General features: G+C 36.1%; 6 protein-coding genes across 16 annotated transcripts; 3 read left to right on the top strand and 3 right to left on the bottom strand.

Annotated features, from left to right (window-relative positions):
• Positions 1-554: 554 nt before the first annotated feature.
• Positions 555-3,850, top strand: Josd (Josephin domain containing). Of its 3 annotated transcripts, none has more exons than XM_076432852.1 (6): positions 555-807; positions 880-1,089; positions 1,177-1,391; positions 1,545-1,725; positions 1,803-2,053; positions 2,234-3,850. In XM_076432852.1, the coding sequence occupies exons 2-6, from the start codon at positions 1,036-1,038 to the stop codon at positions 2,325-2,327; spliced, it is 795 nt and encodes a 264-aa protein (XP_076288967.1). In that variant the 5' UTR covers positions 555-807; positions 880-1,035; the 3' UTR covers positions 2,328-3,850. The 3 variants fall into 3 exon arrangements, with proteins under 3 accessions (XP_076288967.1, XP_076288966.1, XP_076288968.1); XM_076432851.1 differs by having other exon boundaries at positions 556-792; XM_076432853.1 differs by having other exon boundaries at positions 557-792; positions 1,803-3,850.
• Positions 3,851-3,917: 67 nt separating this feature from the next.
• Positions 3,918-5,577, top strand: Mrpl28 (mitochondrial ribosomal protein L28). Its single transcript, XM_076432850.1, has 6 exons — positions 3,918-4,077; positions 4,291-4,457; positions 4,534-4,792; positions 4,863-5,006; positions 5,127-5,308; positions 5,376-5,577. Exons 1-6 carry the CDS (start codon positions 4,054-4,056, stop codon positions 5,431-5,433), a joined length of 834 nt encoding a protein of 277 aa, XP_076288965.1. The 5' UTR covers positions 3,918-4,053; the 3' UTR covers positions 5,434-5,577.
• On the bottom strand, positions 5,496-11,781 carry LOC143213216 (putative phosphorylase b kinase regulatory subunit alpha). Of its 4 annotated transcripts, none has more exons than XM_076432839.1 (15): positions 11,623-11,781; positions 10,983-11,487; positions 10,357-10,802; positions 9,965-10,280; positions 9,688-9,901; positions 9,497-9,606; positions 9,258-9,405; positions 8,156-8,334; positions 7,924-8,074; positions 7,351-7,643; positions 6,723-7,278; positions 6,596-6,648; positions 6,365-6,523; positions 6,035-6,292; positions 5,496-5,975 (listed from the first exon to the last, which is right to left on the bottom strand). In XM_076432839.1, exons 2-15 carry the CDS (start codon positions 11,463-11,465, stop codon positions 5,748-5,750), a joined length of 3,594 nt encoding a protein of 1,197 aa, XP_076288954.1. In that variant the 5' UTR covers positions 11,466-11,487; positions 11,623-11,781; the 3' UTR covers positions 5,496-5,747. The 4 variants fall into 4 exon arrangements, with proteins under 4 accessions (XP_076288954.1, XP_076288953.1, XP_076288955.1 ...); XM_076432838.1 differs by lacking the exon at positions 9,258-9,405 and adding an exon at positions 8,523-8,670; XM_076432840.1 differs by lacking the exon at positions 9,258-9,405 and adding an exon at positions 8,523-8,670 and having other exon boundaries at positions 7,351-7,571.
• Positions 11,782-11,937: 156 nt separating this feature from the next.
• On the bottom strand, positions 11,938-14,554 carry Ns2 (nucleostemin 2). Its single transcript, XM_076432848.1, has 2 exons — positions 14,352-14,554; positions 11,938-14,217 (listed from the first exon to the last, which is right to left on the bottom strand). The coding sequence occupies exon 2, from the start codon at positions 14,210-14,212 to the stop codon at positions 12,089-12,091; it is 2,124 nt and encodes a 707-aa protein (XP_076288963.1). The 5' UTR covers positions 14,213-14,217; positions 14,352-14,554; the 3' UTR covers positions 11,938-12,088.
• Positions 14,555-14,883: 329 nt separating this feature from the next.
• Rps6 (ribosomal protein S6) lies at positions 14,884-16,609 on the bottom strand. Its single transcript, XM_076432854.1, has 5 exons — positions 16,464-16,609; positions 15,876-16,080; positions 15,649-15,794; positions 15,207-15,407; positions 14,884-15,129 (listed from the first exon to the last, which is right to left on the bottom strand). Exons 1-5 carry the CDS (start codon positions 16,467-16,469, stop codon positions 14,932-14,934), a joined length of 756 nt encoding a protein of 251 aa, XP_076288969.1. The 5' UTR covers positions 16,470-16,609; the 3' UTR covers positions 14,884-14,931.
• A 1,136-nt stretch (positions 16,610-17,745) lies between these two features.
• On the top strand, positions 17,746-23,263 carry Impbeta11 (importin beta11). Of its 6 annotated transcripts, none has more exons than XM_076432844.1 (18): positions 17,746-17,847; positions 17,989-18,146; positions 18,296-18,427; positions 18,956-19,056; positions 19,139-19,252; positions 19,328-19,734; positions 19,812-20,228; positions 20,306-20,346; positions 20,446-20,628; positions 20,705-20,816; positions 20,894-21,114; positions 21,179-21,346; positions 21,424-21,616; positions 21,696-21,933; positions 22,013-22,109; positions 22,186-22,463; positions 22,770-22,911; positions 22,985-23,263. In XM_076432844.1, exons 3-18 carry the CDS (start codon positions 18,305-18,307, stop codon positions 23,087-23,089), a joined length of 2,940 nt encoding a protein of 979 aa, XP_076288959.1. In that variant the 5' UTR covers positions 17,746-17,847; positions 17,989-18,146; positions 18,296-18,304; the 3' UTR covers positions 23,090-23,263. The 6 variants fall into 6 exon arrangements, with proteins under 6 accessions (XP_076288959.1, XP_076288958.1, XP_076288961.1 ...); XM_076432843.1 differs by having other exon boundaries at positions 17,776-17,870; XM_076432846.1 differs by lacking the exon at positions 17,989-18,146 and having other exon boundaries at positions 17,778-17,952; positions 22,785-22,911.
• Positions 23,264-23,944: the final 681 nt, after the last annotated feature.

Here is a 23,944-nt window from a genome sequence, read left to right as displayed (position 1 = left end):
AAAGCACAGACAAGGTGTGTCAATAGACCAATCATCCAAATTTGTCCAAATTGTACATTGCACAATGTACTTTCTGTGCCCCGCAAGTTGTCCCAGTTGTCCTTCGAGACGACACAGTGGCAAAGAGGCAAAGGGGATCCTCGCTCGTAGCCAATGGTTAGGCCGTGACGTCACACACTTTAGCCAATAATTCGGCTAGAACCGACCGTGCGAGCGGAATGACCCAATCGAACGACTTGCTGCCGCATTCCTTTCGAATTCGTGTCAGGAGACAACTTGTGAGGCACGAAGAGTATGTGTACAAGATGACCAATATCGATGCAAAAAAAATGACAATGTTCATACCTGCATGCACTGTTCATATTTGTTCATTGTTGTTCATATTTAAAAAGCAGGGACCAGCAGGGACAGGGACTCAAGTAGAGCCTGTGAATATTGCTAACAATTGCAATACATATATATGTGTAATATGATATTTATTTAGTCGGTGATTCGATGATGCCCAATCAGCGATGCCATCATCTAGCGCGCCAATAGGCTGAAACTATTTTTCTGTCAACTGCGTATTGTCATTGACTACGTATACTCGCATTTACGAATTATAACAGCGAATTGCAGCAAATTGCAGCGAATGTATAATCGTAAACCCGTCTCGCGATATCTAACAAACTGCAATTATGAATGAACGTAAAGGAGTATCGCGCATATTACATCAACATTTGTTACTTTTCATTGATCTGTTGTGAAATCGTAGTGTATTACGTGGTGACAAATATTTGGTTTCTCGATGCAGTACGTGTTTCGATTGTAATTATTTCATGAATAATGACACAGTCTTCTATTAAATCCCAGTAAATAATCGTTTGATTCTGTTGACAGAGTTGCTAAGTGTTGAATGTTATTAATAAATGTGTACCTACATTACTGTGAACCGTTCCGAAACTTCATTGTACGATAAACAATTCGTTGAGTGATGCGATTGATTGACTAATAAAATTTCTGATCTAATACCGAAGTAAAAATTATGTAGATACAATGGTTGCAAATACAGCAGCTGATATGAATGAATCCATTTACCATGAAAGACAAGTAATTCATCAATATTTTCATTTGGAAATTTATAATATATACAATTGTATTAACCTTTCTTTTGTGGTACCTGTCTTTTCTTTGTAGGTAAAAGAACTTTGTGCTTTGCACGCGTTAAACAACCTGTTCCAAGAAAGAGGATTCAGCAAACAGGAATTAGACAAGATTTGTTATAATCTAAGCCCAGATGTGTGGATCAATCCTCATAAATCGTTGCTAGGACTCGGTAATTATGATATCAATGTTATCATGGCTGCGTTGCAACAAAAGGGACGCGAAGCTGTTTGGTTTGACAAACGCAGGTATGTAAAAAAATATAAACAGTATAGTATTGTGGAATCTTTATGTATTCATGGTTCTGGTTTTTATGAAATCATTTACAAGGAATTTGCCTAAAGATTCACAGACTAATTGATACATTGAATTCTAATTTGTGTGTTCACTTAATTTTGTAGAGATCCTACATGTCTGTGTTTGGATAACATAGAAGGCTTTATATTGAATGTACCAACAGAATATAAATTAGGTTTTGTGCTGCTTCCCTTGAAAAGACGTCATTGGATCGCTCTGAAGAAAATTCATGGTGCCTTTTATAATCTTGACTCGAAACTGGACTCTCCCCAACTCATAGGAAAGGTCAGCAAAAGATAATTTATTAATTTCTTAATGAAGAATGGCATTATTGTACTAATTCAAAGTTATTGTGGTGCTAGGACCATGATTTGCTCGTGTATCTAAAGGACCAGATAGACAGTAAGGAGAAAGAGTTGTTTCTTGTTGTATCAACAGAAATAGGCAGTAATCAAGGATGGTTGATGAACACATATGCAAACAACGAAGGGATTAGTGCAGATCATAATTCCATAACGTACATTGAAGATGCTTACACTGACGTGGACTTAATAAAAGAGGAGTCTAAAGAAATGAATGAGAATGAAGAGTCTGTAGATAATAAAAACTCTAGGTAATTGAGGTTCTTTAACACGTTCACTGTTTTCTGTGTCGTATGTGATGCACGATCATTTTTTGGTATAATGTTCTTGCTTTTCATACGATGCATAGCCTGAGTTAAATGTTTTGCTTTGTAAAAAAACTGGGACAGTAAACGTGTTAATTTTATAACGTTGTACATTTCATGCTTCAGGCCAAATAAATTTATTAATGGGAACGACAATAGATCAGGGGATTCTGATTCCAGGGAATTGAAAAACGAAGCAAACAAATTGAAAATAACTTGAATGTTGCATTTAAGATTTTGTGCATCAAAGAGCAAAGTATAATGATTTCTTTTTTGTTTTTGTTAATATATTGTGCTAATAAGTTGACATTTGTTTAAAATATATTTATGTTTCATGTTATAATTATCGTTATATTTTTCAATTAAATTTTAAAGAGACAAAAAAAGAGAAGATTTTAACGTTCGAAATAAAAAAAATATATATATATAACACATAAAATTATGTGTCGCTAATTGTTGATTTCAATACGAAGTTATGACAAGACTTTTACATGTTATTTTTACTATAACTATAAAGATAAGTTAATATTTGTAATATATAATCGTTTTAAGCAAAATTTAAATACATATTTATTTAAACATAAGAATGTTTAAAGAATTGTCTATAGTAACTGTGTATAGTAAGCTCTTGTTTCAAATGAATGTCGTAATATTATATGTAACTATTTTTAAAAAATTGATACTTATAATGTTTACGTTTTCGTGTCTATGTTATTTGTAATACTGTTTTATCAGTATTATTAGTTACGAATGCAGTATTTTAAGTCGTCAATTCACCTGCACAATTTTACATTCGAAAGCAAAGTTCAAACATTATTTTATGTATATAAATTGCAGTATGTTAATTCATACTGTGTTGCATTAATTAAGCAAGAACTGTATTACTTTCCCCCGAAACAACAATTGTTTTCTTTAATATTTATTACTAGTCACGTCAGATTATTGCATAAAAACAAAAAGAGATACTATAAAAGACAATCTTTTGCACTTCAAACAAATATACTACTATGTAAATGTGATAAAGAAATAATTGGTATGTAAACGATGTACCATTTTATATTTCCTGTACATTCTAGCATTATAGTAGAAGAAACTTATTTATAAGATGATTATTTCATTAAAAAAAAAACGTATTGTTTATGTTTGTCGACCTACAGTCGACCGCGTAAGTGTTCATTCACCTATCGCACTCGGCGTATGTAGATATATGTAAATAAACGAAAATACGTGTATAATCTTCAAAATGTGAATACAGGAATAAATCTTTATCAATATAGAATAAGATAACGCTCTCAGAAATATTGTTATACTTTGTAACTTGAAAAGAAATTGGAAAGGAAACGCATTCGATCATTAATAGAAAAAAGGGAAAAAAGCTAGATCAAGTTGTTATAGTAGTGGTCGGATAACCGAGGTATTTGAATAAACTATATTTATGAATCGCTAGCATGCGCGCTAGAAGTTGACCAGGGGGTGCAAGCTGCCGTGTTAAAGAAGTGGCCAGTATTTCAGCGCCACCTCAGTAGTAGGGCCGAACTAATGGCAGTATATATAGATATAAAGCGGTAGACGGTTGTAAAAAAAACTGTTTACCCCAACAGGATTCGAACCTCGGTCTACCGCTTGGTAGTCCAACTCTTTAGCTGATTGGCCCACCGACGATCTTATAAAAGCATTGAAAATTTTGGTATATGTATCGCAAAAACTGCAGCGACACCAACGCCACCTCAGTACCAGGGCCTGCTAGGGCCGAACTACATATACTGGACCACCTATTTCCATTGCAGCTTACACCCCCTGAAGTTGACTCTCGAATAACACCAGAGTTTCGTAACTATGTTCATTGTGGTTACGAATTTTTGTTATGCGCACACAGTCCTTAAATTTTATTAGTAAAACATCTGACTTCATATAAACGTTTTGACTGCATTCAAAAATTAAGAGAAATGTCGGTCAAACACCTTGCTCAGGTAATTATTTCATATTCTATCGAACGATAAGTTATTTAAGCCGTTAACCTAAAATAACAGTGAACATGTATAATTCAATGATTTAGTTAACTAATCGTTTCGTGTGCAACACGATGATTTAATCTATAGAAAGATCGTGATACTATGATCCTCTATCGTTTCAATGCGTGTTCAAAATAATTAAAAGTAATTTATAAAAATGATCAATTTTAGAAATTGTACTACATGCCTAGACCAACACGATGGTCGAAGGGAGTCGGTGCGGCATTACCGGAGGAGTATAAAAAATTTTGGAGAGAATGGAAACTGCAAGAACCCACGGCTGTCCATTACATAAAACAAGAAGGCAAATACTACAAAGATGAGAACACAGGAATTGTGTACGTGGTTTGTAGTTAACACGTTTTGTTTCTTTGATAAGTTACAGTCTTTAAGTTAATTTATATAAATCTGTAGACAAGAAGTTCAAAATATACCAATTCCATTGCTGTATCCCAAAGAATTGCACAGCGGTATTTGGGGTGGCGAAGCAGTAATACAAGGCTTTCTAAGGAAAGGCAGACGAACCCGTAGAGTTCCAAAATTCTGGTTTCCTGCTCTCAAGAAGTCTGTAGTGTACAGCGAAGTTCTAGATACATATATGAGGCTCGTGGTCACTAGTAGGACTATTCATTTAATTCATGAACATTATGGCTTCGATCATTACTTATTGAAGGTAGTTATATCAGTTGTAAAACACTTGTATGTATTAATCCTTAATATTAAAACGTTATTATTATTTGCAGACTCCAGCTTGTGATTTAAGATCGGAGCTTGCACTGAAAATAAAACGCCAAATACTACTAGCATTAATTGATAAAACATTATATCCAAATGATTCTGAAAAGAGGGAAGAAATTTTTAATAAATATAAGGAATATTTAACAGCGGTGAGACACTAATCTTTTCCTGTATAGGAATGGATTAAAATTATTAAATCATTCAGGTCTAAATCATTCAAATTAGGCCTACTAGAAAATAATCAATTATTTTCATTTATTAATTTTCAGTATACACGAGAGGAAATCGAGTGGTATGGACTAACATTTAAAGATGCAGTTCGGAAATATCTTAAGCAGCAAGAGAAGCTGCAAATAACACAACCCTTGAAAATACAATACAGGGCTGAACTAATCGAGAAACTTAAGGGGGCTAACGCCAACGAAACAGAAGCTGAAGATTCATCATTGGAGTACGTAAATATTCTATCAATGTTTCGTTCGAAACTTCAATTATTTTAATTCACATTATTATTGCAGAGTTTCGTCTTGGATGTCGAAATTGAATCCGTTCGCCAAGAATGTCAAAGCCAAGTGAAAGATTTCGATTTTGTGGTCGAGTGTCGTAAATTAGGGAAAATAAGCTTTATAACGAGTTTATTACTCTTTTCTTGTATATTTAACACGTTACAAAGACTTCTGTATAGAAAATTAAAGTCTTCAAAATCTTTGTTGAACTCCATCTGATCGTTACTATCGGAACTTCAGTTTCAGCAACATTATAAACTTCTTCGAATTTCCGTCAACTTATACTTCACACGAAAGCTGAACAATGATTAACTATTAAATCATTTGTGAAAAGACATTTCGATGCAATTGACTAAAACTTTCTTATCTATAAGAAATAAATAACTATGATATTGAACACTCAAATTCGCCATCCTTCGGTAAACAATTCAACGAGGAGGCTATGGCTCTCGTGATGTACGTCATTGTTCCGAAACTACCACTCGGAGCACTATCGTAAAAGTGTTGGCAAACGTACGCTGCTCCGCCGCAAAGCAGATTTCCCAATGCATTTGTTTCCCGGTGTTCTTTCGGTTTGGCACAGCACAAGGTAGCATCTCCGTCGATCTTCATCTAATTGCATCGAGTACATTTAATTCCGTGTATGCGACTTTAAATAGTGATAAACGTACCTGATCATCTAAGAAGATAGCGTTAGCCTTGTGGACTAATTGCTCAACGGTAATCAATCCGCCCAGCGACGAAACCACGTTATACTCTGTTACCAAAGTTAATACCATTAAAGCTTCAACCACCAATTGACGATACTCCGGTTGGGGTATAGTGTTTAAGACAGTTTCTACTGCCAAAGCGAACTTTAGTTCCCCAGGTGTCATTTCTTGGGTAAGATTTTGAGGTAGGACTCTACCTTCGATTGCTAAACCTTGGCACTGTCGCGAACGAAAGTTTTAATTTAATTTTAAGATTACGAAATCGTTTATGTAAAGTTTAGCGATACTTACTCGTTCGAGAACTTGCCATACACGAGGATAAAAATCTCTTGGCACTCTGTTCAATGCCCCGTCTAGTCTTCGTCGTCGTAACCATTGACCCTGTCTGTCCGGCTCAGCTTCACTGCCATCGGTCTGATCAGCACTCAAGAAACCTCCAATTTGTGATTTCTGGATCAATGTAACAACGAGATCATGAACTATATAATACGAGAATTATTTTATCATTTTTACAATTATTACCTTGCTGACTCTGCTAGACTTGCAACTGATAACGGAGAAATTACCTCGGCCGACTAAATGCACAAATCAATTTTTCTTGGATTAATTATTCCTCGGAGAATCTCTTAATATGAAAGAAAAAACGTACCGCTACTTATCGCGAACTCTTTGCCGCTCATAATGTGATGCAAAAGATTCTTCATTTCGAACGGCGATAAGTTCAACAGATGTTCCGAAGCTTCTTCTCCGGTGCATATTAGAGTTCTGGATAATTCAGTAGCCATCACTTGGATAATTAAACCTACTCGAAGCCTGAGCATTTCGTGAAATAGTTGTGGTTCCGTTCTAATAAACATTGCTAGGTACACAAGTAATTCCTGTGTTAGCATAGCAGTAGATTCGTCGTCTCCGTATGCCTGGTGGATTAATACTCGTAACTCGTTTTCAGGCAATGGCGCTACAATGGTATGCTCATTGGTGGGTGGCATTCCGACTGTAACTTGTTTTTGTCGGACCAACAAATCCGTGACCGCTTTAGCTAAATCCTCAACCCTTTTTCCTAACATTCCAGCTGTGTGACGTACTATTCCCCACATCTTTTGTTGACAAGCTTTCTCGTAAAGATCTTTCAGTAAATCTTTGATTAAAACAGGATGACCTTCCTCCAACATACCAGTGTTGAAGTACAGACCTTGCGAATCCACCTAAGCATTCGAATTAATAATTATTTAAAGTGAAACAAGTCGGGTTTCAAAGATTTAGCAATAACAACTTACGAGAAATTGTAGAATGTCTCCTTGTTCCTCCAAGCTTTCTGTTTCTCTGAGCATAGATAATAACTCTTCAACTTCTGTGTCCGCATACTGAGTCTCACCTAAGGGTCTGTGTCTGTGTAGCCTTGTGCTATTCGCCCAAGACAAAATCTCATCGGTGGGCGATGGTGTACGGTCAACGGGAGCTGATTGTGTGGAATTAGGAGATAATGTTGTATCTGTCACTTCAATAAACGGATTCGCATTTAAAATAGCTGAAGGCCTTCGTTCCTCCCCCGCCATTCCAAGAATTTCAGCTATAAATCATAGTTTGATTTTTGCAAATTACATTCAACGATCGAATTAACCGGACTCTCGAATTTCTTGTTAATCTTTTTCTCTGGTAAGTTCACTTTCTGGGTGATTAGTTACGATTAGTTAGTTACACTTACATTCTTGGAGGATGGTAGGAATCATAGCTGTAGGGATATATTGCGCAAACACTTAGCATCCACTTTTATAGAACATGCAATCGGATCTCTAAGAATTTAAATAGTTCATGAAATTAATTCTAATGTTTTATTAAGCGTGACTCACGTTCCACGGCAATCGATCTTGTTTTCTTTATAGCCCCTTTCACCGACATTTTACGTTTTAAGTTCTTTGCGCTTTTAATTACCGGCCTGTTAAGAAGACCGGTGCGATGTGGGAATGCGCGCATCAAATGTTCCTCCAAATATTGCTGGACCTAATCAAACGCAGCGGGAAAGTACAGTATGTTTAGACATAGTTAACTCTTCTACTTATCTCTTTCAACAATCTGTTTTACCTGTGGATTCAACTTGTCCGGTTTCCCATCCTCGGAACTTCCTAAGAAACTTAAATTCGTGATGCAGGAAGTACTCAAGAAATCATTCATGTTCCCCAATGAAACTCGCGTGCCATTAATATAGCCGCTCTTTAGCTTTTTCATAGTAGTTATCATTGCCAACGGTATTTTTCCCTGATCTGAAAATCACAAAGTATGTAAAAAAACAATTGTGAATCGAGTTTGTTTGTCGGAAGAAAAAACGGCAATATATTCTATGTTATTTCTTGGTTGTTCTACTTATGGGATAATCTTATTCGATTTATTAGCATGTTCTGATCAAATACGTATTATCCGGAATGATGATCTAAAGCTGCCTATGGCGTACCTAGATGATTATGAGTAGCGACAAGTGTTATAGTTGGCCTGCCGAGCATTTGCTTCCAGTTGATGGTGAGGAATGCCATATTCGTGGTAAAATTGTTGGCAAGGAGGGCTGCATCGTTTGTCGTGTAGTACTCCTCCGCGTCAAAGTTCTAAGACATGCAACAAACGCGCACACCATAGCATAACATAAGCTGTCTCCACAGACTTGTTAGATCGTATATTTTCAGAGAGCGAAACAGAATCCCTCTCCTCAAGAAATTGTTTCTCTTTCACTCTTCCCTTCATTTCAATCGCATTTGTGTCTCCGTTGAGATACTTTAACACATTAACTGATTTGGCTCATGACAAATATGGTGGTATTGACAACACATGGGCATATAATCACGGGATGAGATTCGATAGCTAGTGAAATACTAAGATCAGCCGATTTTGAGATTCACATCGAGACGTTCCATATCCACTAAGCAAAATTTAAAACGGAAAGAAAACAGATGCACGCATGCAGGCAGACATGTTAGATGTTCTTTAGATAGTGTGTATTTACATAATAAATTTCAATAAGTGAACAGATGGAGTTCCAGAAAAAAATCATCTTTTATTTAAAAACCATAGATTTTATCTCTGTTACTCGGTAAGCTTAATATTCTGAACATTCCAGCGCGATCGCTTCTCCCATGCGTTCAAGAAGAAGTAACACAGATGAAAATTATGGTTCTTAAACATTGAATTACTGTACCTAGATGAATGTTCTTGAGGGGCATGACCACAAGAGGACGGCCTAACATGTTCTGCCAGCTAGACTTCAAGAAATTAATTTCGCCTTTGAATATGTCAATCATGAGCTCATAGTCCGATGCGATGTAGAAGCGGGTCATGTCTGTCAACTAATGTTCGATGCAAGAACAAGAGGCAACATAAGAAAAGAAATAAAAGTATAGAAGAGCTGAGGTTTGATGAGTATGTGCCGATACTTACCTGCGGCGTGAACGCAAATATTTTATCGTTCAGCGAATATAATTTACTGGTGCTCAAAATTCCGACGTCTCTTGACTTACGCCCGGACAAACCTAATTTCTTATTTCGGCCTACGAACAAGCAATTTTCATTTGCATAAGGAAAGAAAATGGAATACTATGCAACATAAAAATATTACAATTTTAGCATACCTAAATAAGTATACAAATGACTGAGTACTTTTGCAGGCTGCACTTCTATAGGAGACACCTCCGCAATCGTTTGCACGTGGATGTCGTGTTGAGCGATTTTTTCTCTAATTTCTGCATCCTCCGCCAATATTACAACTTGCACCACAACATCCGGTTTCTTTTCGCTACATAGACGTCTATTTAATGGGTCTAACTCTCCCACAGCTAGGAAACCCTATTATCAAAGAAGACAAATTTAGTTTCTATTAATATAGACTTCCTACGTCCGTGTACTTACTTCTTGCAGTAATTTCCCTAATATATAAAGAGATTGAGCCCACATAAATGGACATCTACCTAATGCGATTCGTTTTTGACTACCCGGTTCAGCGTATTCTGCCGACACATTCCCAGCTTCCACAGAGTATAATTCAGGTACTAATTTGATTCCATCATCACCCTTGATCATTATATCTTCTAACAGCTTTGTGTAATCCTCTACTGCCTCTTTATTTCCTTGGAAGCAGTAATCCACGATTAAATAACAGAAGAATAGGGGCCATTCGCATTCTATATTTTCAAACATACGCAGCTCCCATGGTTCATAATAAAGCCTGTTACAAACACAATAAATTAATAAGTGTCCGAGAAAATTGTTGTATTAAATATTTCTTAATTTATTTTATCCACCTGTTGGGATCCTCCTTTGCAGTTTTATATCCATCTCTTAAAAACCTTTTGCAGCCGTAACGGCCTTGCAGTTTCCTAGTGATAGCGTCTCTTGTTAATTGAATTAGATTAGGTTCATCCACAGCAAATGCTGGGAAGCTTATAACAGGTAACAATCCACTATCTAATTCTTTGGAGTTCGATTCACGCGGTAACATGGACTGTAAAACTGCCTGACATTTTTGTGCTTCGTCAGCTAATACATGAATTACAGAGGTTGCTCCACCTCTTGCGCCGAACAAATCTAGTTCATTCATTGCTTCCATTGCTGCCTTAGCCATTCCAATACTGCTAGCATTTAGTTCAGGCAAACCATGGTTTGTTTTATCTCCTCTCTCCCAAATTCCATAGTCAGGAGTGCAATAAGCCGACTCAATATAAAATACTAGATTCTGAATAAATGCTACCTGAAGAAGAATTACAGAAATTTATATTAATCGTTAGAGGTGTGCGAGAACCCGAAAATGGCAGTTACCGAGGACTTGACATTTTCTTGTTTTCATACATCTTTAGTAATCATGTTACAAGTCAATGCATCTTGAGTCAAAGCAGCCCAAATAATGCAAAAGGATTGAGTGCCTATTTACCTCATCTAAATTGAAAACAATTTGTAAACCGGAAGCTGTCATTTGTGCTAAAACCAGTAAATAAAGAGAAATGGCATCGATTTGAAGATGTCCCCATTCCGTATCGCCTACAACGCTTTGTCCATTAACAGAACTGTATTTGGCATGCAGAGCATCATGTGGATTTTGAGTGGACTTAAACTTTTCAACTTTTTCCTTCTGCTGCATCATTGCCATTAACAGACCTCTCATTAACTTTACGCAGCTCTGTTCTAATTCGTATGTTTTAGCTCTATCTTCATCTGCATCAGCTATTTTTTTATATGCCATCGAAAGGCCCCACACAGCAAGAATACAATATATATTGTCACGCACCCAGGCATGATCGTTTTCAGGACTTGCAGGGAAAAGACCTGTGACTGCATTTTGATGGTCCATAATAATTTTATGTACAATTCGTTGGTAATAGTCCAAACGGACACCGGAATTGCTACGGCTCCTCATTTTGAATGAGTTAAAGTCACTTCTGAAAATGTATTTACCATTGTGTTATAAAAAAAGTCACGATTATCGTGATTTCATAATGTATTTACATCTTCACGACATATTTACGTTTACTGTACTATATCAGTAGGTTAAGCTTAATTGTTTCTTTAAATACCTTTGCGACGCCGTCTTGAAGCTTTTTATATAACTATCAACAAGTAATGTTTATTCTATTTAAATAGAAAAATATACTGTCACATAAAAAATATAAAATTTCGTTGTGTGCACATTTTTTAAAACATTTCAGAAACGCACATACATACACATATACTTTATATACAATGTGAAACGAATGTCAAACACAATAGACCTCTGCAGTATCAAAGAGGAACTATATCATATTCGACTATGTTCATATCCACGTGAATCGCAATTTCAAAAATTTCGAAACATCCATTTGTTTTCATAAATTTATTTATTGTGTAAAATACATATTTTCTTGAAGTTTATTTACTATTACGCATTCAATAAATGATGATACTTTTATACAAACATGTCGGCCAAAGAAAACTGAGACCACAGAAGAATAAAATTAAATACACTATTGTAAATTTCCTTAATGTATCCTAATCACCTATAAATTATTTTCTCTTAACTTTAGGAACCCTTCTATTTCTATTTCTATTTTTAACATTAGTAACTTCGTAGAAGTTGCTACCAATCTTTTTCCGTTTGTTAGCTCTATCTATAGCTCGCCGCTGTTTACTTGTTAATTTTTTCTTCGCCTCTGTTAATTTCTCCGTTGCAGTAGATACAGTAGAAACTTTGAATGCACCGCTGCCCGATTTAGCCTTTGTGTCAACCATCTCACTATCGCTGGAATCATACTCGTTTTCTACTGTTTCATATGCGTTTTGCAATAAGGTGTCTTTTTCTAAAGGAAGACGAACTTCCCCATCACAATAATCGTTATCTGCTTCTTCATCTTCATCCTCTGAATTGTTATTGCTTTCTCCTTTTTCCTGCGCTCCTTCTTCTTCTTCTTCAAACTCTATAGTAGATTTTTCCTGACTTTCATCAGCATCGTTGTCATCCATGTCCGACACGATGGAGCTATTTTCTTCAGTTTTCGCGCTATATAAATCATTTTTAAGATCATCCCTTGAATACGGCAAACCAACTCGAATTTTTCTAAAATCTTGTGTCACAGCTAAATCGAGCTTCGGTCGATCACCCGCCTCTTCATTTTCTGTTTCTGTTGCATCAACACTGCCATTTCCTTCTTGAGTATCGTTCTTTTCTGTAGACGATTCGTTACTGGTTGTCGTCCTCGATAAGGGTTCTTCAAACCCAGGAGGTGGTACATAGAATGGTAATTTACCACGTTGCCAATCGTTCAAAACCATCCGCGAAACTATAGTAATATCTGGTTCCCCTTTCTTCAATAATTTTCCGCTCTTTCGAGCTAATTTCTCCAGAAAGTCTATATGATCGCTCCATTCTGCTATTTTATAGGTTTTCTGTATGTATTCTGGCTTTACCCGCGACAATACATCTGAAACATAATCGTCTGGGTCCTGAACAAGTTCAACTCTAACTACACCCTTTAAAACTTTCTCTGTATCAGTTTCTGCTGATGGATACACTACACCTGGACAATCTATTAAATAAATACGGCGCATCAGAGTAATATATTGCCATACTTTCGTTTCACCTGCTATGGGTGCAACACTACATACTTTCTTCGATCTTAAAGTATTTATAATCGAGCTTTTTCCCGTGTTGGGATACCCTATGAAACCTACACTGATTTGTTTCTTGTCTATGTGTAATTTTGCAAATTGCCTCAACAGATTTATTAATGAACCTTTGCCGAATGGGTGAGTCATCGAAGCATGGAATGCTATCGTCGGGTACTCTGCGCTCAAAATTGCAACCCATCTTTGCGTGACCCAAGTCGGTACAAGGTCAACTTTGTTTAAAATAAACATTAAATGCTTGTGAGGCTTTTCTTCCTTGAGAAATTTTTCTACTGGAGGAGATCTGGTTCCTAAAGGATCTCTGGCGTCTAGAACCTGTAAGATAACATCGGACGAATCTATGACCTTATACAATTCATTCCAAATCCTTCTACTCTGTCCAGCTGCCATCACCCAGTCTCTTTGCGCATCTTTCATGCCAGTATCAGGACGCACAAGATCTATATCTTTCGTGTCTTTCTCTTTGTTGTATGTCTCCTCTTTCTCCTCTGCTAATTTCTGTAATTCGTCATAAGATGATGTTGTTAAATTAGGCCTTTTCCTTAGTTTCTTTGGGCCAAAAACACTTTCGAAACTTTCTGTGTCTAACAAGTGTACTCTTGCATTCACTGCTTTCTGTTGGAGAAGAGTTACTGGCAATTGCGTAGGCTTCATAATAACATTATAAGGATCTTTCATAGCTTTCCCTAGTTCATCTTGAAACTTTTGTAAGGCATTTTGGGATATTACTCTTGAATTACCGAACCATCTCTGCGAAGGTTCTACACGAGACATAGTACCAGAAGGCTGCCATCCTTGGAACGGTGCCGGGCTAATTATTTTTCCAGTACGATCGCGCTTCGGCTTTTGGTTACGGTACATTTGCAACCTTTTAATCGTTGCTCTTGATCGTACTTTCGCGACACCCTTCAATCCTTCTGTGGGTCGGTCCGGGTTCATGCTGTGTTTAGAACGATTAAATCCCTCCTTGCGAGGAGGTTTATTCCCAACCCCTGATTTCGCCATTTTATCTAAAAAGAACGTAATTTTATAGCTGTATATGTTGATTCGTCGATAGATTAATTAAAATTATAAATATCGTGAATAGAGCGATAGAAAGAATGACATAAAAATAAAGACGATAACATGAAGAAACGTCACCTACCTTTATTGTAATGTACTTATATTTTATAATAACAGTTATATATAATATTTATTTTCATACAATTCAATATTCTATATAGGTTTCAAGCCCAATTTTTCAATATAAATTTCATGTGCATCCTGACCACTTCTGTCGAATGTTTTGATAATTGGTTAGGTGTACACGTGCGTTTCTTTTGGAGAAAGGAGCGTTTTCATGTAACGGCAGACGAGGTATAGGAATAGACCAATCACAATCACCGTATGGGGTTTCGTGTCTCACGATCTGAAATACCGACATTGTTAATAACAGAGAGGAAATATTAATAACAACACAGACTTGAATCTGTTGTTAAAATCAGGCCTATTTATGCAGCAGTGGTAACGGGTTTGACATGGAGAATAGGAGCAAAAATGTTAATCTGAGTATAATTCTCAAAGCTCAGGGAACAGTCAAGCTAATGATATGAAATAAATTTAGAGCTAATCTCACGCGCTATTAAAATTAAAACTTCTATCATAATTTAACGACAAAAGAAGAAAACGAATACAAATAGGTGAAAGTATTTTTATTAAATTGTAAATACAACACTGCAGTCATTTTATTTTTGTGTGGTGGGCGCTGACTGATTGGACGATTTGGAGTCCCGCATGGAAGCGCTACGCCTTCGTTTCAATTCTTCCTGGCGTTTGTTCTTTGCTTCCTTTTGTCTCTGTGCTAACAATTTTGCATAATCAGCTGCCTGCTGCTTGCGAGCCAAACAACGCCTCTTCTTTAGTGCTAGCCTATGTCGCTTGCGCTATGAAAATAACAAATTCAGTTAATATACTATAATTTTAACAATTCTGGTGAAACTATAATCAAGATAATATGTACCTGTAAAGTAAGTGGAGTAATGAGACGTTGAATTTTAGGCGCCTTAACACGTTCCTTCTTGCCTTCCTTTTGAATTGGCCTTTTTACAACGAATTGACGCACATCGTCTTCTTTTGCCAAATTAAAGAGTTTGCGAATCTTGCTCGCTCTTTTAGGACCTAAACGACGTGGCACATGAGTGTCAGTCAGACCCGGGATTTCCTACAAAAAAGATCCAGTTACTTTATATAAAGAAAATATTCTTAAAAAGAAATGTTTATAATGTCTCGTTCGTACACTGAGAAAAAGTACAAAGTAACGTATACTCCCTCTCAAATCTCAAACGAAATTTGATCTCCCATGTATACGATAGTATCTTAAGACACAATAACAAAGTTCTTAGATACACCCTGAACAACATGGGTAAAGTTCTGTTCATAACAATTCTAATAGTAATTAATACCTTTTCTCCTTTCTTGACAATAACCAGCGCAAGTACAGACAAATTGGCATCTACCACACATCCGCGCACGGACTTACGTTTACGTTCACCATCACGCCTTGGTCTGTAGCAAGATTGTCCCTTTGAAAGCAGTAAACGGACACGTCCTGTTTACGGTTATACAAAATTATAACAAGTCCAAGTATTGTGACTGCGACAATAACAAAATAATTATTCTGAGAGTTTACCATTGGTCAAGACACCCTGTTTCATAGGAAATCCTTGTTTATCATTGCCACCAGAAATGCGGACAACGTATCCTTTCCATTCATCACCTAGGGCATCAGCTTCCACTTCAGCGCCCATGCGCCTTTCGAAAAATATTCTGAGCTTATGCTCATCTGAAATTTCGAACAGCTTTTGACATCCTGTCGCTGGATAGGATACGTTCAGCTGAAAGATTGAAAATGTAAACATTAGATTGCAAAATAAAAGATAATGTCAGTGATCTTTTTTGAGGTTAACGAACGCTGCGATATATTAATGACAATTAAATAATATAATAATTTTTTTCTATGGTCATATTAATGTCCAAGGTTATATTTATTATCAGTTTCAACAGTTAAACTCGACACAATTATCATATTTAAGTGAAACAGCATTACATGTTTCGAATCGCTGTCCCCTGGCAGAACATGTACACGTAAAACCGCGACTAATGGAATAATTGCGAAAATATGTATATAAAAAATTACACAGAGTTATCTACTGTACAAATCTTATGTTTACTTGTTCGTAATTTTTCTAAGATGCTCGAAATATACACGGATTCGTACCTTCATCGTGACAACTATGAAACAGTCCCGAGAGCCATGAACGGAAAGAAAGTGGTCGATCCGTGTGGCGTGTGGTCGTGTGGACGCTAGAGTGCGCGCACCGGATATCCGTTTCAAATGAAATGAAATTTTAAACTAAGAATAAAAATAAATAATCTGGTCATCGCTCTATTAATAGTAGCGTCTAAAAATTATTCAAGCGACTCTTAAATATTTAACGTAACTAAAAATACAATGCTCCGTGCCGAGATATTTTAACAATAAGTTATACTTATTCTACACGTTTGTCTACAATCGTTAGATTGCACTTCCATAATAAATTCAATTACTTCTCTAATGCATCGTACAATTATATTATACAGAAAAACAAACTGATATATGAAACTCATATCCGACATAAACAAATATGAAACTATATACTGTATTCGGACCATTCGGACTACTTCGTACGTGATTTTCTTTTTCAAAAAATTAAACAGAAATGAATAGGTTTTAATTAAGTAAATCGTTAAGTAAACGGCTTTATTATTGAATAAACAAAGTTGAATATAATAGGTAACAACGTAGTTATCGAGTTAATGTATAAAGTAGATACAATTCAAAAGTCCGATAAGATGATTCAGAATTTGACAATACAGTGTTACCTCCACTGTGTCGCGTTTCGCGATTTCTATCGCGACGTGTTTTCCATCCCCGCCATTCTTTCGCGCATCCAGGAATGCGCAGGTCTTCGGAAAAAAGAGGAAGCAACGAGACACAGAGAATTCAATTTCAATTATTATTGACAACTATTCTAAGTGGCTCTTTACAATTATATAACGAGCGCTTCACAATGGTAACAATTATGAACACTACCAACCGTTTATAAGCGTCGCGTCCCATAAAAATCAATAGCTACATTATCAGTTTAACAATCTTTTGTCATTGCTTCAGTCGTACAATTTGAATTTAGCGCCATTATAAAATCGCATCAAATCGCATCAACCCATTATGGCGAACTAACGTAATAAATTTATAAGTTCGTAACAGTTCTCAGAGATATTATCTGCAGTTCTTATACAATATTCACGTGAACTATTTATGGACGTATGCGCACTGGAAATTGAAAATCGAAAAACGCAAAACGCGGGAGTTTCGCCTCCGTGATAATGCTCAATGACTTTTTTTCACGATGGCAGCACTATGCAGCGGCGAGCCGTTAGCTAATCAGGTCGAAGGGAAACTGATATCCGTCCTCCATAATGTCGTGCTCTATCAGTTAAATTGCGCGACGCTACGAAGGGAATACTGCAACTGTTACCAGTGAATTTTATAGAAATCGAAAGACAGAAGAGGGAGGCAGCGTTCTGAAATGCCGACTTGCGGGCGTGTGTGACATTTTGATGTAGTGTGTCTTCGATAATTTTCGTTATGTATCGATTTAATACATAGATATTTGTGATAAATGGAGTTTACCGAAAATAATTCTACGAACCCTGGTATAAGCGAGGTAATATTTCGACATGTACAACGTATTTCTTTATAGGTTAGGGACTGATCACCCGGAACAAGGGAAACGAACGTTTCTTAAACAGAAGTAGTATAACAACAGGAAATATTCGATTCTCTGCGGTCTTCGTAACACGCAGATGTACCGCGAAAATACTTTTTCAAACTTCGTGTTAGGGTTACACGTTAACGAAAGCAAGTATCTTTAACACATGTTTGTTAATAATGTAGAGCAGTTTTTAAAGCAATGCGAACGAAGTGTGGTTGTTTAGGTTTAATATAAGAATAGATTGTAAGTTTCTGGTCGTTTGTTTAAATGATTTCATGGTATATTGTTTGTTTAGTAGAAAGATATGGATGCCTCAGTGATAGAAGTGCTTCAACAAGCAGGTAGCCAAGATCCAAATGTTCTAAAGCCTGCTGAACAAACATTAGAACAGTGGGAAACTGAAAGAGGGTTCTATACTACATTATTTGTAAGTTGTTCATGTAAATAAATCAGTGGAAATTATATGCTTAACGTGCATGCAGCATAATCCATGATTGTATTAATATTGCAGAACGTATCATGGAATATGTACGGTTGAACCTCAGTATTATTAGGAGCTGAAAAGAAATCTCTTACAAGAAGTGCGGGAAAGGCACACCCAAGTCACACGTATTTTAGACTCTAGCAAAATATTGGCTAAGCAGTTACACATACTACGTAGCGTGTCCTGTTGAAGCCTAAACATTGGGACTACGGAAGCATCGATAGTGGAGATACGTGTGCCAAGCGAGAGAGTCCCCTTGCCTCTGTGCTGACTGAGGAAACTTCTTTTCAGCTCCCAATAATACCTAGAATCTCAAGGGAACAGCTAAAATCTTTGAGCTACGAGTGTTAACTCGCTGAGGTTCAACTATATATGTATAACAAAAACATTAGTATTATGTAATTTTTATATATGCTAATATTATATAAAGTATAACAAACGTAAAATTAATAAAACTGTTTTTTTTTTCAGAACGTATTCTCTAATCATTCCTTGACTGTTAATATTAGATGGATGGCAATTTTGTGTTTTAAGAATGGCGTTGATAGATATTGGAGAAAGAATGCACCAAAGTAAGTATTATTTTAGTCATCCGTATTGTATTGAACTATTTAATTATGGGATTGAGAATAATATATGTTGTTGTTATTTCAGTGCGATTGCAGAGGATGAGAAAGAATTCCTTAGGCAATGTTTAATATCAAATTTTGAAGAACCTGTAAATCAATTAGCTGTACAATTGGCAGCTCTTATTGCTAAAATTGCAAGGTAACAATTTGTTAGACGAATTAGTTATTCCTTCTTTCGGCGAAGCAAAAATCTAAATGGATTGATGTTTTACAGATACGATTGTCCTAGAGAATGGGGTACATTAATTCCAACGTTACTGGACGTTGTAAGAGGACAGAATCCGTTGGCCCAGCACAGGGCACTGTTAACATTACATCATGTTATTAAGGCTTTAGCTACTAAATGTTTAGCACCGGACAGACGACTCTTCATAGAACTAACCGCTAATGTGTTCAGTTTTATTTTGAATTTATGGAACACTTATACCGAATCATTTTTCATACTGGTATCGAACGGAGCAGACACGAATCAGATACAGGAAGCTTTAGAGAAAGCGTTACTTTTATTACGAATACTTAGAAAACTTATTTTACATGGGTTCGACACAGGTTCCATATCGCAAGAAGCTACATTATTCTTAGAAGTTGTTTTCGAACGTGCGCAAACCTGCCTCGAGTGTCGTTAGTATATTTTGTTCCTGATACAATCCATGCAATGAGTAAAACTTCAGTTGATTTGATTATGTCTCTAATTCTAGGAAAGACCTTAATCTCGAGAGGAGTACAACTGGAGGCGTGTGACAAATTTACAATTCTCTTGGTTAAAGTGTTGATAGGGGTCCACGAAACGCATTGGTCATATGGCCAGGTTGAACTGATGCCAACCTCCGTAAAGTTTACTGTATTTTACTGTTTTACAGATGCCGGTCAAAATTTAACTTTCGAGAGATTTACTATTCAATGTTTAAATTTGTTAAAACGTGTATTAATGCCACACCCACCTTTGAGACTCTTTAAAAGAAGGGACTTGGAACCGGTTGGACGGTCCAAATTGAGGCAAATTGACCTCTTTACCCCTGAAACATTGAGAGAAATCTGCTCGAAACTTGTGACACATTATTTCCTTCTAACTCCTGCTGATTTGGAGTTATGGGATACAGATCCAGAAAACTACTGTAAGTATTTATTTACGAGTTCGTACATATATAGATCTTTAACGATAGTTACTAATTCTTTACAACATTGATTTCAGTTTTCGACGAAGTCGGAGAAGTATCAAAATACAGTTTAAGGGTAAATGCTCAAATCATTTGTAATCCGATACTCTCTTATAGCGCTAATGATACAATTATTAGATATTCAGTTATTTTATGATCAATATTCTATTTTTAGCCATGTTCGGAATCCGTGTTTTCCAATATTATCCTTCAGTTTAGCGAGATTCTTGCACCAGTTTTGGTCAATTTAATGCAAAGGCACCACCAACCTGTCGATCCAAACAATTTACATGCCATTTTATTAAAAGATGCAGTGTATAATGCTGTTGGTTTGGCTGCCTTTCACTTATATGACGAGGTACGACGACGAAAGATGTGTTCCAATGGATACTTATTAATTTTGAATGAGATTTCAAAGCGTTTTCATGGTTTAGGTAAATTTCGATCAATGGTTCTCAACCACTTTGATAGAAGAGCTAAAGATTCGGAATAACAATTATAGAATTATTAGAAGAAGAGTATGTTGGCTTATTGGACGGTGGTCGAGTAAGTAAATTCGTCAATTATTACTAGAGGTGTGCAAGAAATTTCCATCAAATATAAACGTCTAATTAATATTGTAGGTATCAAACTAAGCAGAGCATTGAGACCAAAGGTGTACGAACTTATGGTCGAAGTTTTAGGCTCGGAAGAGGATTTGGGGGTCCGTTTGGCAGCTAGCGATGCCTTGAAACTTGTAATAGACGATTTTCAATTTAACCCAGAAGAGTTTTCTCCTTATTTGGAAACAGCGTGTACATTATTGTTTTCTCTCTTGAAAGAAGTGACGGAGTGTGATACTAAGGTATGAAGATTCATCGCCGACAAAAATCACGTATAACGAATGTAACACATTATTGTTTGTCTAGATGCGTGTTTTGTATGTGTTATCATTCATAATCGAACGTGTGGGCAGCGAAATAAACCCATACATTGGGGTTCTTAATTCATATTTACCAATCCTCTGGCAACAATCTGATCAGCATACCATGCTGCGATGTGCTATCATCACGGCACTTGTACATTTGGAGAAGGTGGTACACGCTCTTGAATTGTTTCACTGATTTTGCTCAACGTTTCGACTTACTTGTATTAATATCCTTATCAAAAACAGGCTTTAGGTCCTGAAAGTGTTATACTACAACCGCTGGTGATAGGTGTAGTCGCGTTCAGTTGCGACGTCAATCAAGACGAGCATGTTTATTTGTTAGAAGACGGATTGCGATTATGGTCAGCTTTACTGGAGAATACACCTGCACCGACACCAGCCATAATGGATTTGGCTAGGAATCTATGTGCATTGTTAGGTTAGTAAACATTTCTGTGTGTTATTCTCAAATGACTATTCACGCTCAGAATATTGTATGACTGTGGATATTTTTACAGATCAATCCGGGGAAAATCTAGGATCATGTTTGGAAATAGTTGAAGCATACGCAATACTAAGTCCGCAGGAATTTTTAAGTCAAAGAGGGGGACAAGTAGTCGAAACTCTTAGATCGATCATGAGCGACTTGAGATCGGAAGGAGTATACATGGTTCTTATGATATTCGAAACGTTCATGTGCGCAGCGGCTCGACAAGGTGCAGAAATAATTAAGCCTGCTTTGGTGACTGTATTCGAGTGAGTATATAGAGATGAGAGACGAGGAAAAAACACAACAACAACAAATTAATTGCATGAAATCATTTGATTTTGGTAGGAACGTGTACAGGGAAGAGGACTCTATACAAGTGATGATTATATGTCTAATAATCGTGGCAAGAGTTTTGTGGTTTTATAAAGATATTTTTATACAGGTAAACTTTTATATACGTCCAATGTTGTTACCTTTCGAAATGTATTTGATTGTAATCAATGAAACTGTTGGATCAGGTAATAAGCGAATTAACCAGAAAGATAGGCGTAAATGAAACGCGCGAAGAGGAGGTTCTTGGGAAAATCATACGTGTATGGGTTAATCAAATGCAAGTCGTCTTCCAGCCAGAGAGACGCAAATTATTAGCACTCGCACTTTGTTCGCTTCTTGGGGCGAACAGTCCTCCGAGTGTGCTTGAACATTTCCCACAAATAATATCTAACATTGTTGAGACTCTTAACGATCTAACCAAATTGGATAACTTAGAATATGACTACATAGGATTCGGTATTGAGTAAGTTGGCCAGAATTACGCTTGATAATCATACAGGGTGAGTCAATAAAAGCCTAGTATCTAGAACGGTTCGTTTCTTATCGGTTGTATTCAGAAATGTTTCAAATTAATTATCAGGCCGATGTAATTCCATTTTTTTTGTATATCTTATATTCTCGGAGATATCGAGGCACCTTCGAGTTTCTTCAAGATCAATGTATTTTTTGCAATGCTATATGGTAGTCTGTGAAATGTAACAAAATCTGTATTGACTCACCCTGTATGATAGACGATCTAGCGAAGATGAGACATTATTTCAATTCTTAGCTCTTTAACAATTAGTGGACAATCCAACTTATCGGAACACGTGGATGAAGACTATGGCAACGGACATGAACAGCGGAAGAGAAGATTAGCCCTTGGAGATGTTATCACCTCGATATCATTAAAAGATACATTTCAAAATCAGGTAAAATTTAAGCTTTTTTCTGTGAATAATTCTATTATTCGATATATATGTTTATACCATATTTGTGTTACAGTTACTTGCATTAAGAGGCATAGTTGGAGAGAACCAATTTAATCAAATGATGTCAACTCTTAATCCAGCAATAGATAAACAACTCAAGTTTTATATAACCCTATGAAAAAGGAGCAAGTTGAACTGAAAAGAAAGAAAGGTCGAATCTATTCAGTCAAACGCTATACTACGTGTAAAAAAAAGCTTTACAGCGATCTACTGTAAAACGGCACTATTTTATTGTATAATATTAGCTGTTTCACTGTACTAATAATGTTGATAATAAAAACAGAGAAAGGAAACTAATGTCATTTCGAACTTATTTTTTTTAGCGAAAATTGTTTTCAACGTGTACGAGTAGCAACCACTTGATAAATCCTATTGTTATTAGGGCTCTATGGTATACTTGTAAATATACACTCTGTAATGATAAATCATGTAACATTTATATTATATTGCATAACAAATATTGCAATTAAAGGATAGTAAACACTTACACAAACTGTTATAATATAAGGATACAACTTCGTAAAGTTAAGGAAAGTGAGTGTATGTAAATATTTGTTGTAACCAGTGTATATATAATCATAATAAAGCATTGCTATATGTCAGACTTGGACAATTTGACGATTAACGATTACAATTTTTCATTATCAATTGCAATTAACAATTGAATTTTTCATTGAACTGATGTATAGTTGTCACACACATCACCTTGTAATAGATTGCAACAAATATGTACATATATATACTACATCTATAATTTTATGAGGATACAGACTTCTATGTTATCAACAATGCATATATAAGTTCCCTATTGTATCGATTACATAAAAATCGATTTACTGATGTAAGTTATTTAAATTAGCATTAGCAGATTTTTCATTCAGAGTGCCATACAACGGCAACGAGAAATCGTTCGTTAATTTTTCAAGGGTGATTGTAAAGAGGTGGCTTTCCTGTATAAAATCGTTTTCAAAAG

This window comes from Lasioglossum baleicum, chromosome 11 (genome assembly GCF_051020765.1).
Source record: "Lasioglossum baleicum chromosome 11, iyLasBale1, whole genome shotgun sequence".
NCBI lineage: Eukaryota > Metazoa > Arthropoda > Insecta > Hymenoptera > Halictidae > Lasioglossum > Lasioglossum baleicum.
Note: the sequence above shows the minus strand (reverse complement) of the source record. Positions and strands in the feature narration are given on the sequence as shown.

Bases quoted from the DNA above. Each gene is read 5' to 3' on its own strand.
- Josd (XM_076432852.1), top strand. From the start codon at position 1,036: ATGGTTGCAAATACAGCAGCTGATATGAATGAATCCATTTACCATGAA. The intron at 1,090-1,176 runs GTAATTCATCAA...TTTTCTTTGTAG, and splicing joins CCATTTACCATGAAAGACAA to GTAAAAGAACTTTGTGCTTT. The intron at 2,054-2,233 runs GTAATTGAGGTT...TTCATGCTTCAG, and splicing joins GTAGATAATAAAAACTCTAG to GCCAAATAAATTTATTAATG.
- Ns2 (XM_076432848.1), bottom strand. From the start codon at position 14,212: ATGGCGAAATCAGGGGTTGGGAATAAACCTCCTCGCAAGGAGGGATTT.
- LOC143213216 (XM_076432839.1), bottom strand. From the start codon at position 11,465: ATGAGGAGCCGTAGCAATTCCGGTGTCCGTTTGGACTATTACCAACGA. The intron at 9,406-9,496 runs GTAAGTATCGGC...ATCGAACATTAG, and splicing joins TATTTGCGTTCACGCCGCAG to TTGACAGACATGACCCGCTT. The intron at 6,524-6,595 runs GTAATAATTGTA...ACATTGATCCAG, and splicing joins AGTCTAGCAGAGTCAGCAAG to AAATCACAAATTGGAGGTTT.
- Impbeta11 (XM_076432844.1), top strand. From the start codon at position 18,305: ATGGATGCCTCAGTGATAGAAGTGCTTCAACAAGCAGGTAGCCAAGAT. The intron at 19,057-19,138 runs GTAAGTATTATT...TTGTTATTTCAG, and splicing joins TGGAGAAAGAATGCACCAAA to TGCGATTGCAGAGGATGAGA. The intron at 21,347-21,423 runs GTACACGCTCTT...TATCAAAAACAG, and splicing joins TTGTACATTTGGAGAAGGTG to GCTTTAGGTCCTGAAAGTGT.
- Rps6 (XM_076432854.1), bottom strand. The intron at 15,795-15,875 runs GTAAACTCTCAG...AACCGTAAACAG, and splicing joins ACAGGGTGTCTTGACCAATG to GACGTGTCCGTTTACTGCTT. The intron at 15,408-15,648 runs GTATTAATTACT...TCTTTTTTGTAG, and splicing joins TTGTCAAGAAAGGAGAAAAG to GAAATCCCGGGTCTGACTGA.
- Mrpl28 (XM_076432850.1), top strand. From the start codon at position 4,054: ATGTCGGTCAAACACCTTGCTCAG. The intron at 4,458-4,533 runs GTACGTGGTTTG...ATAAATCTGTAG, and splicing joins GATGAGAACACAGGAATTGT to ACAAGAAGTTCAAAATATAC. The intron at 5,007-5,126 runs GTGAGACACTAA...ATTAATTTTCAG, and splicing joins ATAAGGAATATTTAACAGCG to TATACACGAGAGGAAATCGA.